At 39.9% G+C, this 13955-nt stretch overlaps 1 protein-coding gene across 10 annotated transcripts in view; it reads right to left on the reverse strand.

The window, feature by feature from the left end:
• Positions 1 to 13955, reverse strand: part of NEK10 (NIMA related kinase 10) — a 240002-nt gene that overhangs the window by 171903 nt on the left and 54144 nt on the right. For all 10 annotated transcript variants that reach the window (XM_082687003.1, XM_082687002.1, XM_082687000.1 and 7 more), the window contains 6 exons: positions 12579 to 12665; positions 9671 to 9895; positions 5957 to 6096; positions 4484 to 4545; positions 2631 to 2708; positions 463 to 527 (listed from right to left, as the gene is read on the reverse strand). In XM_082687003.1, coding sequence (XP_082543129.1) covers positions 463 to 527; positions 2631 to 2708; positions 4484 to 4545; positions 5957 to 6096; positions 9671 to 9895; positions 12579 to 12665 — 657 coding nt within the window. The remainder of the gene's footprint in view (positions 1 to 462; positions 528 to 2630; positions 2709 to 4483; positions 4546 to 5956; positions 6097 to 9670; positions 9896 to 12578; positions 12666 to 13955) is intronic.

Below are 13955 nucleotides of genomic sequence, written 5' to 3' on the forward strand. Positions count from 1 at the left end.
CCTGACCCAAGAACACCTAGCCTCCTCCCCTTCAAATGAGCTCCTGCCCTATGAAGGATACCCTGACATATGCTTCTTTTCCGTTGATTCACAGGAAACGCATATACCAAGGTTGGAATTTCTAAATGCGTAAGAACAAGCACATATTTTGAGGCCATTCATTTAAAATGTTAACGTCCAAGAAAAAAATAAAAAAAGGAAAACTAAAAACCATGGCAGTCACAGTAAGTAAGAATTATACTGATAGAGACATTTATTTCCTTTCTTCAACATTTAGTTCACTTTCAGGGTTAAGGTATCACTAAGGTAAGTCAGTGTTACTACGTGCAGATTCTAAGAAATCTGAAAACACATGCTTTGCTTACTGCTTCATTCTTCTCTTACTGTTTACATCTAAATCAGGTATGTGAAAACTGGGCACTCTCATGATCACTAGTCACTTAAATTTCTCTAAGCTCATACCTTTTAAAGAGTGGTCTGTTTCTTTCCATACTGAAGAGAAACCTCAAGGCTCTGAATGCATAACACTGGAAAATAAAAGGGTGTGTGATTCTCTACTGGTAGCTCAGCAAACTAAAACATCCCCAGTATAAAATTATCAAGAACTAAACATTAAAGTGACTTTATTGTGAGTGGCTGGGCTCCGTGGGAGTCAAAGCTTAGAACTAAAACCAAAAACCATCAATACCTGGGGTAGGTCTCATATTTTTAAAAAGTGTTTATATTGTAGAATGATCAGATGTTAGCCTTGTTCCACTCAGTACTTGTCATTAATTCCTTTCTAGAAAGAACAAGATGAACACAGAGACCAAAAATAAAATTCTTACTCTGAGAAAACCAAACGTCCAGAGATTTTCAGGAGCTCAAGGTTTATTTTCTTTCTAGCCTGCTATGTATGCCTCAATATTTATATGGCTTCTATGAGAAAATAAACACTTGAAATGATGACATATAAAAATAGCCACAGGCACATTGGACTCAAACTTGACAAATTGGTCTCTTGAGTAAAGAGTCTTAAGCATTCCCCAAATAGAACAATCTACAGTAACTCCCGAGAACACTCAGAAAGAGGCCTGTGAGACTTGACCAAAGAAAAATAAACGTCTAAACGTCTGATGGTTTGCAGTGCCAAGAAAAGAAACCATAGAGCCCCCGGCCTGTAGTTGGGCCTGGACACAGGCCACCACGGGGGTGATCAGGGTCTGCTGAACTTGGATCTGGAATCATTCCATAAAATTAGTGGTCTGAATACAGAAGGTCCCAAATAAAATTGCCCAGAGAAGCAGGCAGCTGACACAATGCCATGACTGAGCCTGGGGGAGGGTGGAGGAGACAGTGAGAAAGTACAGGACACAAATGCTCCTGTACCATTTCTTTCTTCCTTTCTTTCTTTCTTTCTTTCTTTCTTTCTTTCTTTCTTTCTTTCTTTCTTTCTTTCTTTCTTGTTAAGGATTTTGTTTATTTATTTATTTGGCAGAGAGATAGAGAGAGAGAGTACAAGTAAGCAGAGCAGCAGGCAGAGGGAGAGAGAGAGAAGCAGGCTCTCAGCTGAGCAGGGAGCCTGACGCAGGGCTCGATCCCAGGACCCTGGAATCATGACCTGAGCTGAAGGCCGTCACTTATCCGACTGAGCCACACAGGAGCCCCCTCAAAAACCATTTCAATGTGAATTTTTAGGAAGCAGCAACAGGCTTTACAAAATGCATCTGCAGGGTGGAGTTGCCTGACTCTGTGGTCCAGCATCACATCATGCATCTGTGGCACACCAAAGAAATGAAGTCCCACACCCGTATGTTCTCATGAGTAACTCTTGAAAACCTCTGCCTGCAGTCCACAGATACCACAAGAACCTCTCTGCTCATTTTCATTCTCGCTCTGGGTGACAGCCCTTCAATCAGGTTGGAGGTAAACATGGATTCTTACTTCCTCTTCCTAATGACCTGGGGGGGGAACATGAGTGGCAAGTACTGCAAAGGCTTACTTTTAATCTAATTTTATCTTTTCAGTACCTTCAGGGACACTGGCCCCCTGATGCACACTCTTCAAAACAGCACACAGGTGCAGTAACAGGCACCCCTCTTACCTGGGAGGCCTCACTTCTCTCCCCTGACCACAACCCTAGCCCCTAAGCACACTCTAAGCTCCCTGGCTCTCCCACCTTGTACATAGTGTTCTCCCTGTGCGGAATGCCTTTCCATCCTTTTAGCAGATGCCACGGCTGCCCCAGGCATACCCCTTCATCGACTTGGCAAGTCTCTTCTCATCTACCCAGATCCATTTTACAGGCTGTCCTTGTAAAGATGAAATGTTACCCACTGTGGTCAGTGCTTAAAGATGGAATATAATTTTCCTCTTACAGTTTTCCCGATACATAAGCATTGTTTTGCAAAAAATAACAGAACTTACTGACCAGCAAAGAAATACATAAATAAAATCATCTGATCACCCCACCCAGAGAAACCACTATTAAGCCCTTTGTGTTGTTTGAACAGCATTTGTTTTCAAGCCAGCCTCTTGCACCCTATATTTTCCCTCCCAGACACTACGGAGACTGGGAGGGAATTTATATTATCCCAGTTTCCCCAGATTTCAGTAACTCAATACTGAAGAACAATGGACATGCTTATTACCTGTAATAGATTCGTTTTCGCTGCATTCTTTTGTTTGTTTGGTAAAATTAGCTTTGCTATTGTATATACACCATTTTCCTGGAAGAATAAAGAACCCGTGTTATCTATGACCAGCGGCAATGCCATAGAGACACAGAAACACAAAGAGGCAACTACACAACCTCAAAAATTAATGTTAGAGGAGAAATATTCATAGAATTTTAGTACTTTGTATAAGTTTACAAGAGAACAGTAAATATATCAGTGTAATACTTTTAAGCACCAAAAACTACAACCACAATCTAAAATTTCAACCGTCTTTAAAGAGGATAAATCATAAAGCGTATCAGTTTAAAGTCATTTAAATACTTGAAAAACAAAGAGTAAGGGATACAAAGGGACTGAGTAAAGGGATCCAAATATCTTTATACTTCGCATTTTAATTGTCTAACTATGACATATAATTTCTCCCTTTACAGTTTGGTAATAACTAAACACATAAATAAATTATTATAGAAAAGAACATAGAATAAATACATAAGAGTAATAGATTCTAAAAAATGAACGTGACCCATGAAAAGTACAGAAAGTTATCCTTCTAGACTTACTCTACTATATACACAGAATCAACAGAAAGTGCTGACTTCTTGCTACTTTTCTATTATCTATTAAATACTTGATTTGCTGAACTCTATTATACATGGGCTTTTATATTAAAATCATGCAGAGATTTACCTGCCTTTCTGCATCTCATCTTTATAGGTATTCTGTGAGTCAGTCTATAATTTTCCTGATTTATCTATGACAAAACCAAATCTTAGAGAGACTAAGTCATTTTTATAAAGGCTGAACCACCAAGAAATGACAGTAGGAACTGAACTTCAACATGGCCAAGTCCAAACGCCCTGCTCCACCACTAACCCCTGATGTGCTGAGATTGCCCTCGAGCCTCTAATCATCAGTGATCTGATCTCTTATGATTTTATGCATTTGTGTATTTGTGTATTATGTATTTGTGTATTTTGAAGTTGAAGTTGGAAATACTGTATGCTACTTCCATATACTGCTGTATATGTGGTGGACTGATTAACAAACTATGCTTTGTGAAACTGGTTTCTTGGCAATAAATATGTTGTTGGTGTGGCGTTTCAGTCACCTCTAGCTGAATAACCTGATATGCTCTTAATTCAAATGACTTGTATCTTTAATTCATGGTATCCTATATGTCCAGAATTAGAGCAATTGTTTTAAAAAGAGATGAAACGAAAAAAACTGCACATAATATAGGGAAGAAACACCAGAGATTAACCACAGGGCAGGTCTCTCTAACCCAAGTGAGGTAAAGGAAGGACAAGATTATAAAATAGAATTCTAGGAACACCTGGCTGGCTCAGTCAGTACAGCATGTGACTCCCAATCTTGGGGATTTGAGTTTGAGCCCCATGTTGGGTGTAGAGATTGCTTAAAAATAAAATGTTAGAAGGAAGTGTAAAAAGTTAGGGATGCCTAGATGGCTAAGTAGGCTAAGCATCTGCCTTTGGCTCAGGTCATGATCCCAGAGTCCTGGGATCAAGTCCCGCATCAGGCTCCTTGCCTGGTGGGGGAGCCTGCTTCTCCCCCATCTGCTCTCCCTGCTTGTGCATTCTCTCTCTGACCAAAAAAAAAAAAAATCTTAATTTAAAAAAGTTTAAAAATTAAAAAATAAAAGAGAATATAAAACGGAATTCTAGAACTTAAATAAGACCTATTAAAACATTTTAAAACCATAGCATGGGATCCCACAAGCTGCATTCTGGGATAGAGAGTTTGCCCGAGGCGGAGTCTGTGAGCACAGACGAGAACTGCAGCCAGAGCCCGGAGAGCCGCATTCTCACCTGGACCACCTGGTGGGCGTTGGTGTCGTTGAGCACCAGCTCGGTGAGGGCGGCACAGCAGGCTGGAAGGAAAACCACCAAGTGATCGTGTCTGTCATCACCAACTGCACTGTACACGATTCTGTCAATACTCTAGCTCCTCAGGGAATCCTGTGAGCAGAGTCACTCCTCCAAACACAGTACCCTTCCCAGTGACATAGCTCTGGGAGGAGGGAAACTGACTTGCATAGTGTCTGCCTCTGCTGGTCATGTAGTTCGTGCGCATCTACACCCATCAGTAGCATTTTATTGAGCACTTACTGTGTACAGGGAGGCAGCATCATCATAAATAATCCCCAGTGGCCAGCAGGTGCCTGGCACTCAGCAGGTCCTCAGTAAATACATCTACAATGGTTGGATACATGAGTACTTCAAATACATGATCCAAATTATCCCTTGTAATCAGAGGATGTACCGTGACTATCAGCAGTACTGACGAGAAGTCTGAGGTTCACAGAGACTGACAGACAAGGCTACAGAACTTACTAAGGGAAAGAGGCCAGAAGTCTAAGTGCATCTGCCCGATGTTAAATCCCACCCCTAGAGCACCACCCTCCCTGCCCGCTCATGGCCACAGCAGCAGCCTCCCATGACATTCTGTACCAAGCTGCTTCTTGTCCAGCCAGAAATGTGCTGGATCTTATGGCACAGAGCACCTGTAAAGGGTGCTACCATTTTATGGGGCCCTTGTGCTGGCCCTGCACTGTGCCTTGGGTATTACATATATCCTCATATACTTCTACCAGCCTGCCCTCCTGCTGCTCCACACCCCCACCAGTGCCTCTCTGACTCCTCGACTGGCTGCTGCTGGGCGCCCAGCATGGTCAGCAGCACTTATCCCAAAGCCCCATTTGTCCCAAAGGCCAGGTGCCCTTGTGTGAACCTTGTTCGGGGTTGTGCCAAACTGCCAAAAGTGTGGGCATACATCCCTGCTCCTGCTTTTGTGTGGCAAGAGAGGCTCTGACCTCCCTTTAGGTGCTCACGTGGAGTAATGAAGGCACTCCCTTGTTTCCAGGGGAATGGGTGTGTGGATTATAGAATCTCCCTGAAGGAAGGTGCCCTGAGATCTAGAAAACATAGGAACCATGATTCTGGCCACAAAGCAAGCTGAATTCTCCAATCCAGCTTTACCAATAATAAGGCTACTGTTCTTCTCTTTATGTCTGACCTCCATGCTGATTTCTCAATGTATTCAGAATGTGAAAGGGAGAGAAAAGTCTGTGGTATGACTAATCTGCAGGCCCAACATGAGTTCTGGAGGTTTTAGTCATCTACATGGATTTAACTTCACAGTTTTCAAACTTACAAATTGTGCCTACTTCTTATTACCATACATAACAGAGAATAATAAATTATTATCACCATCACAGAGCATAATAAAACAATATGCTAAACAGTATCAGATAGTAAAACATAGTAATATGATATAAATACCTGCTTGAAGAGAAAAAGTATTTTCTTGTATTTCCCGAGGGCTTAAATCTTCTGACAAATGAAGCTGCTGGATTCTGCCAGCTGCATTTGCACTAGACAGACTGCCAATGGAAGAACGATCGGAAACAAAATTTCTGTCTCTGAAAAAGAAAAGTGAATGTATAGTTTATCAATTTTCCCTCATGCTCAGTGCTTTCTGGGTCCTGTTTAAGAAATGTTTGCCTCCCCCAGGCGGTGAAGTTTTCTCCTATGTTATCTTTATTGTTTCACCTTCCAATCCACCTAGAATGGATTTCTGTGTGCGGTGTGAGGCAGGGGTCCCTTCTTTCCTTACTTTTTTTCTTCCTCCCTCCCTTTCTTCCTTCCTTCCCTCCTGCTTTCTTTTATGGTTACTGAACTAACTCTAGCACTCTGTCATTTCTTCACAGCTTCACATGCCCACCTTTTTTTTTGTTTGTTTTATGATTTCATTTTTAAGTAATATCTACCCCCAGCGTGGGGGGCTAGAACTGACAACTCTGAGATCAAGAGTTGCATGCTCTACTGACTGAGCCAGCTAGAAGAGCTCCCTGCTCCTCCCCCACCTCTGTTTTTGAACCCTATTCTCCTGTTATCAATTCACCTAACTAAATGTCAGTCTTCTTCATTCTGAGTTTTCTTTTTCCAAGCAATTCCAGTCTTTCCTTATTTTGGTAAAGATCTCTTCTTTTATATTTTTGAATTTTTTAAAAAAAGATTTTATTGATTTGAGAGAAAGCATGCACATGCATGCACATAAGTCAGGGGACAAGGAGCAGAGGGAGAAGGAGAAACAGACTCTCCACTGAGCGCAGAGCCAGATTTAGGGCTCCATGCAGTGCTCGATCCCAGGACCCTGAGGTCATGACCTGAGCTGAAGAGCAAATGAGCCACCCAGGAGTCCCATCTTTGAATTTTTAATCCTTTTGCTTTATTCTCTTACCTAGGATATCAGTTATCCACAGGTTGAAAACTCATCTTCTACAAGCCATATCCTTCATTTTCTAATGGTTCTCATTTGTTTTTTTTCTCCCCATTATGTGCAATTTTTTCAAGTGTGCGCTTCCTTGTACTAATTCCAGTTTCTATCTGGCACTCTGATGAATGTCTCAGTTCCATGGATTATTCACTCTTTGCCTTTTTTCCTAGCTCTGCAATATCTCTCCTCCCCTTTTTATTATCCTAGCATCTCATCTTTAATCTCCAGTCATAAATGTCATGTTCTGTTTAATACCTTTGATAAAATAAAGCATATTTTTCTGTTTACTCAAGGTAACACCTTGAGTATCTATTATTTTTTCTTTTTGTCTTTTATCTATCTTGTTCCTTTCTGTTTAATGTGGCTACTATCTATTTTGTTCCTTTTTGTCTTTTATCTATTTTGTTCCTTTTTGTTTAAAGTGGCTACTATATTTTTTCATTTATTTCTTTTTTATGGCAGCAGCTCTATCTTGATTTCTTTATGCCTAAGTATTGCATAGATGGATTCATCATGGCTTCATTCCCATGTTATCTGGGCCTACTAGCGCCCTCCCTTCAGGTAGCATAAGGAAAATAATGGAGATGGGTTTAGGGATAGTCACAGCTGGTGATCTCATCTGTCAACCAAATTAAGTTAAACTCAAATTTCAGAGAACACTCCCCCTCCTTGAGTCTATCGCCCCTCAGGAACTGTTCTGGAGTTTAAAATTGTAGGTGAATGGGCATGAACAGGTTTCCTGGAAACTGCCTTGACACAATCCCCGTTCCTACTCATGCCAGCAGACAGCCTGGCAGTCTCCACCCCTTGTACCAGCTCCAGGCAGTGGAGGGGCAGGCGCAAACTCTGAATGGATATTGCTTACCTAGCTGGGGTAATAAATTCTCCCAAAGCACTGAGACATATTTAACATACAGTAAGTGTTGACATATATCATTTTCCCAGGAAAGAGTTTTCTTTGCAGCATATTGCAGCATAGAAATGGATTTGCCAACTGACTCTTTAGATATGAAAGAACTCATTTCTCCCAAGGATGGTCACATTTTGAGGAAAAGAGGAAAACTGGTGCCTTCTTGTATTAAACTTAATCTACATGGTAAAACAGTTTTATCTCTGAAGTACTGCTTAATGATCATAGAATTTGATTTTATCATCAAGAAAATAACTGCTCTCCAAATGGGCAACCCATAGCTTTTGGAATAGTTGTATCAACCACCCATAATACCCACCACTACCATCAGCATCACCATCAGCATCCTACAGAAGCAAGCAAAAAATATATAAAAACAAAAACAAAAACAAAACAAAAAACTTAGTTAAGTGTTCAAGGAGCTAGCTTATTATGCCATAGTACTAATGAAAGATTTATAATTTATACTATAAAGTATTTAACATTTCTACGTGATACTCATAAAAGCAAGTAGGGGCACCTGGGTGGCTTAGTCACATAAGTGTGTCTGCCTTTGGATCAGGTCATGGGCTCAGGGTCCTGGGATCAAGTCCCGCATTGGACTCCCTGCTCACTGGGGAGTCTGTTTCTCCCTCTCTCTGCTCGTGCTCTCTCTCTCAAATAAATAAAAAGTAAAAATAAAAATATTTTTTTTAAAAAGCAAATAGATTGTCAATAGCTTATATTTTTCCTTTGTTTTGATAATGATAGGAATAATTAATAAAGCTATTGTCCATATCTCTATAGTCTGTTCTTGTGCTTTGAAACATTCCCTCACAGAAAATGAAGTTGATAACACACAGTTCCATAATATCCATAGAGGTACAACAAACACAAGGTCTGAATAACACTGATGTGATAATATCTGGTCATACTGAGAAAGATAAGTCACTCTGCTTTTATTAGAGAGCTTTATTTATGTTCGCGTGTTACAAGGGTGATTCCTTTCAGGGAGACATATTCTTTTTCAACTTTGATTCAGTACCTGTAGGGTTGAATTATGCTTTATAATAATTTTAGGTACTAGAACTTTCCCACTGATGGTACCAAAAGATATCATTATCCAGGGCTTCAATATATCTAATACATACTTATTGAAACATACTTCAAGAAAGTTTCAATTTGAAACTATTTTAATAACCATTCCTTCTCCATACTCAAGGTTTTGAATGTTGTTAGAATTCTACTTTTAAAAGAGAGATGATAAGGTGTTAACTCACCTTAAGAGCAGCTGGACCAGGGTCAGTAGCATGGCAATCGTTTGATCAATAATATTTTCTCCCATTTTAACTATGGATTATGCATCTGTTCTTTAATTACAGGTTTTGCTTTCTCTTTGTAGATGAATGACATACAAAATGTCATGCAAATGTAGACATTTTAGTAAAAAAGTAAATTTAAAGTAAAATTGCATGTAAAATTATTATACTTGCTGGGATTATAATATGCATTGAGTGCATCAAGAAAAAGGTGGTAAACTAAATGTTTTCTTGTGGTTGTTGGGTTTCGTTCAATCTACATTTGCAGACTGATGGCCTTCTCTATTCCCAGCACTGTCATGGAGGCTGGTGATGCAAAGATAAATATTTCAGGGCTCCCAAGAAAATGCCCCTGATACTGATTTCAAGTATGTTTGTGACAAGCATAAGTGATTGTCCATAACATGAAAAACCAAAGAGGAGGAGGAAGCAAGCTGATCTGCCATTGTATGGCAAGTCGCCAACCTTCAGTGATGAAGGCAAAGTCGGCCATAGCCCCCCTGACTCACCCTCGTAAAATATGAAGAAGCTGCTTGATGCCTCCCCAAATGCGAATTTCCACACTGGTCTCAGGGTCCTCACAAACCTGAACCAGAATCCAGACAACACTCCAGAGCAGCTTCAGGTGGTCAGAGTGGAGCAGACTGAGGAGGACGGGTATCCCCTCATAGAGCTTTACCTGCTCTTTCACTTGGGGTTCAGCACAAAGTAGGCGCAGTAACTCCGCAGTTAGTCTGGAAGGGGATGGGGAGGAGGGAAGGATGAGAATCACAGCACAGTGGTTACTGACTTTGCATTTGGACTAGAGTTATCATCACAGTGGTGCTCTAATATTTTCTAAGTCATGGATCAACATATGTTTTCATAAAGGATTGGATCACAGCAGAGTGCTTCAGGCTTTTCTAGCCATACAGCTTTGGTCACAGCTACCCAAGCCGGCCAGCACATGCAAAGGCAGCCATAAACAACACATAAAAACAAATGGGCATGGCTATGTTCCAATAAATCTTTATTTACAAAAACAGGCAGGGAGTCCAATTTAGCCTATGGGACATAGTTTCCTGACCACTGTTCTAAGTTATAGCCTCCCTGTAAGCCCTCTGGTCTGGCTAAAAACTGACTAACCAGCAAACAGCTATCAAGTACATACAATGGGACCTGCGTTGTGCTCAAGACAAAAGAAATAGTTTTGTCATAGTCTTCAGAAACTTATAATGTGGTTACAAAAACAGAACATTAAAACAAAATGTCAAAACTACTATAATGCAAGGAGATTAATGTAACGTGCCCATTGAGTATCTGGAGAATAAAATAAAGATAATGATAGCACAGGACACATAATGTTCAGCAGAGTTCTGAAACATTATGATGACAGACGTTCCCTAGAGCTATCCTTAACCCTCCAGTCTCACACTCTAAACACTCTCCCTGGACAATGCCATCCATTCCCATGACTTCAAACACCTCCTCTATCCCAGTACTGTGAGCTCAGCCCAGGCAGCGCACTCAGCCTCCAGAAGTTCTAGCCACACGGTAGTCCCAGGTACTCATCCCACTGGGTCTCAACTCAAAGTCATTATTCTCCTCCCCAAACTAGCTCTTCCTCTAACATCCCTGGTGTTGATTCATGACATCAGTCTTTTCAGTTTTCCAAGCCAGAAGAAGGAACCATCCAAGACACCTCCTTCTCCTTTCCCAATCCACCACTTCCAATCAAGAGTGCCCCCTTTTCCCTAGGCAACTGCTGAGATTAATTCTCTTGCAAGTCATACAGCTGTCTAACCCCACTGCTCCTCCCATTCTTGTGATCCTTGACTGTGCTCAGACAGAAGCCTCACTGTCACCTGCCTCTCAACTCTTCTCATGCCCACACTGCTCTACAGTTCCTTTCCCCTGAGCCAATTTTCTATAGCTCCAATCCCTCCCAAACTTATGTGCTCTAACATTCAGAACGTATATTCTTTGGCAAATAGTGTTCTTTTATCTCCTTGATCTTTCCACACCAAACATCCCCTCCCTTGTTCTAAAGGGAGCTCCTTGTGTGGCTATATTCCCCATGCCACATACCCCACACACTGCTATCAGAGTAATCTCCCTGCAAAATAAATCTGATCATGCTTAAAATCTTTCTGTAAGTCCCCATAATGTGCATGGATAAAAAGCACACTCTTATTTGGCACAAAGAGCCCATTGTGACCTGGCTAAAAGCATCTTGTTGCTCTCTATAAAATATGGAAATTGATGGGGTATTGTGCAGATCAAATGAACACGCAGAAGTGCTTACAGTGGGGCCTGCCATATATAGAAAGCTAGACCAAAATTCGCTATATTTTTAACTTATCATTAACTGTCTCATCTAGTTTGCTGGCACTTTCCCTCCTGCACTCTGTTCCAGCTGTGCCCAACCATGCAGTTCCTCTAACACAGACTACTTCATGCCTCCAAACAGCACATTCTGTTTCCACTTGTTCTCTCCCTTTGCCTAGATAACTCCCTACTCCTTCAGGAAACTTGGCATGGCCCCAGGCTCTGACTGGGAGCTTCTGCTCTATGTTCCCAGACTGTCCTTGACATCCATCAACCTCACGCTCACCGCTCACGGTGCTCTGGTGCAACTACTGATCTGCATGCCTGTCCCCTCTCCAACACTACTCACTCTATCTCATCCATCTCTGGTACTCTAACACCTGTGCAGAGGTTGTTTTCCTAGAAATGAGTTCATGTGAGAAGGTCTATAAGCATAGTTTGTGAAAGAGGATAAAGCTAACTTTGAAGAAAGACTCATGGGGATTTAGTATGGTTAAGTGTCTGGGTTTCATTACTTGATATTTCTGTTATCAGTTTTACCTCTTCAGAAAATCATGACTTACTTAACTAGATATAAAATGATGTAGGTTGCAACTCTACTTAAAAACAACCTAATGACTAACTGGATCTAGTAATTCTTTACAGCAATATACAGTTCAATCAAAAATGAATACACTTTCAATTCTCTTTAGAGTTATAACAGGTGGTCATGAAACAAGGCAGTAGCTATCCTCATTTATTTTACTTGCCTTACGTGAAGTAGATTTTAACAATCTAATAATTTATTCAATATAAATCTCAAATTACTAAAAATAGAGCCACTTCAGAGTTTCTTTCCTTAAAAAGACAGGATGTAAAAAAAATCAATAAACAAAAATATTAAAGATGTGATGATAACATTTATATAATTTGATCCTGTGCCCAGATCAAAAGAGATGCAAGACCAAAGATAAATCAATACACATCTTTGTTCTAGTTTCTTTATAAAAACTTAAACAGAAAACAAACATAAAGGTGACTCATGACATTCAGTTAGTAAATAGCATGACATAATGAAAATAACAATTATCATTTTCATCAAATATGACATTGTCTTGTTAGCAATCCTACCTTTTGGAAAGCAAGTCATATTCATGCAAAATCATCAGCAGATTTTCTACAATATTGAGTTCACTTATCTTCTCCCTACATTCTGGACTACAAATTAAAAACTATTAGTAACTACTAACAACATACTTTATCATATCCCTTCATTTAATACTCTTGTTCTCGTATTATCTTGGAAGGAGAAACAAAAAGCAATATAGCTCCATAGGGTCAGGCCACATCAAATTCTAACATTCAACAAATGTTACATGTCCTCAATTTAAATTTGTTTAATAACAGTATGATAACAACATGATTCCCTTTCTCTAGAAAGAATGATAGGCTTTTCATTAAAGAAGTAATAACAGCATCATTCACAACAGCAAAGATATAAAATGACCTATATGGGCCTACATAAATACAATTGAATATTATTATTCATCCATAAAGAAGAAAGACTCTGCAATTTGTGACAACATGGAGGAAACTGAAAGGAACTGTGCTAAGGTAAATACTGTATGATATCAGTTATATGTGGAATCTAGAGATGAGCATGGTGAGTGACTGTGAGGGGCTAGGCAGGAGGGAAATACAGATTAACAGGTACAAACTTTCAGTTATAAGAATGAGTATTGAGGATCTCATGTACAGCATGGAGACTACAGTTAGTGTGTATTTTACACTTGAAAGTTGATGAGAGCACATCTGAAGTGTGCTTATTGCACACACACACAAAGAGTTAAGTATGTGATATGTTGAATATATTAATTCTCTTGAGCTTGATAATCATTCTATACATATAATGTCATATCATCATGTTGTACACTTTAAACACATGTAGTTATATGTGCCAGTTATTCCAAATAAGGTTAAAAAAATAAAAACAAGAAAAAAGCACTGATTCACTTATTGGCATAAAAATATATTTAAAGCACTTTTATTTAAAATAATCATGATGTCTATAAGGGAACATGTTATGCAGAATTATTTTAAGGGTTAAAGTGTTTGAAAATGTTTTATATGTTAGAACGAATGTACAGGAGAGAACTTATTTTTAAGGTGAGAGAGATAAAGTTGTCAAAGATACAGTTGTCAAATACTGCTTTATTTTGAAGATTTTATTTATTTATTTGACAGGCAGAGATCACAAGTAGGCAGAGAGGCAGGCAGAGAAAGAGGAGAAAGCAGGCTCCCTGCTGAGCAGAGATGTGGGGCTCAATCCCAGGACCCTGGGATCATGACCTGAGCCAAAGGCAGAGGCTTTAACCCATTGAGCTACCCAGGCACCCCTACTATTGTTATTTTGAAAGTGCAAAGTATCTGAGCATTGGATGAAAGACTAGGTAAGTATTTCTGGTCAAGAAAAAGAGAAGAAACTGTCATTTTCCTTCCCAACTTAAG

This window comes from Mustela nivalis (assembly GCF_964662115.1).
Source record: "Mustela nivalis genome assembly, chromosome: 1".
In the NCBI taxonomy this organism is placed as follows: domain Eukaryota; kingdom Metazoa; phylum Chordata; class Mammalia; order Carnivora; family Mustelidae; genus Mustela; species Mustela nivalis.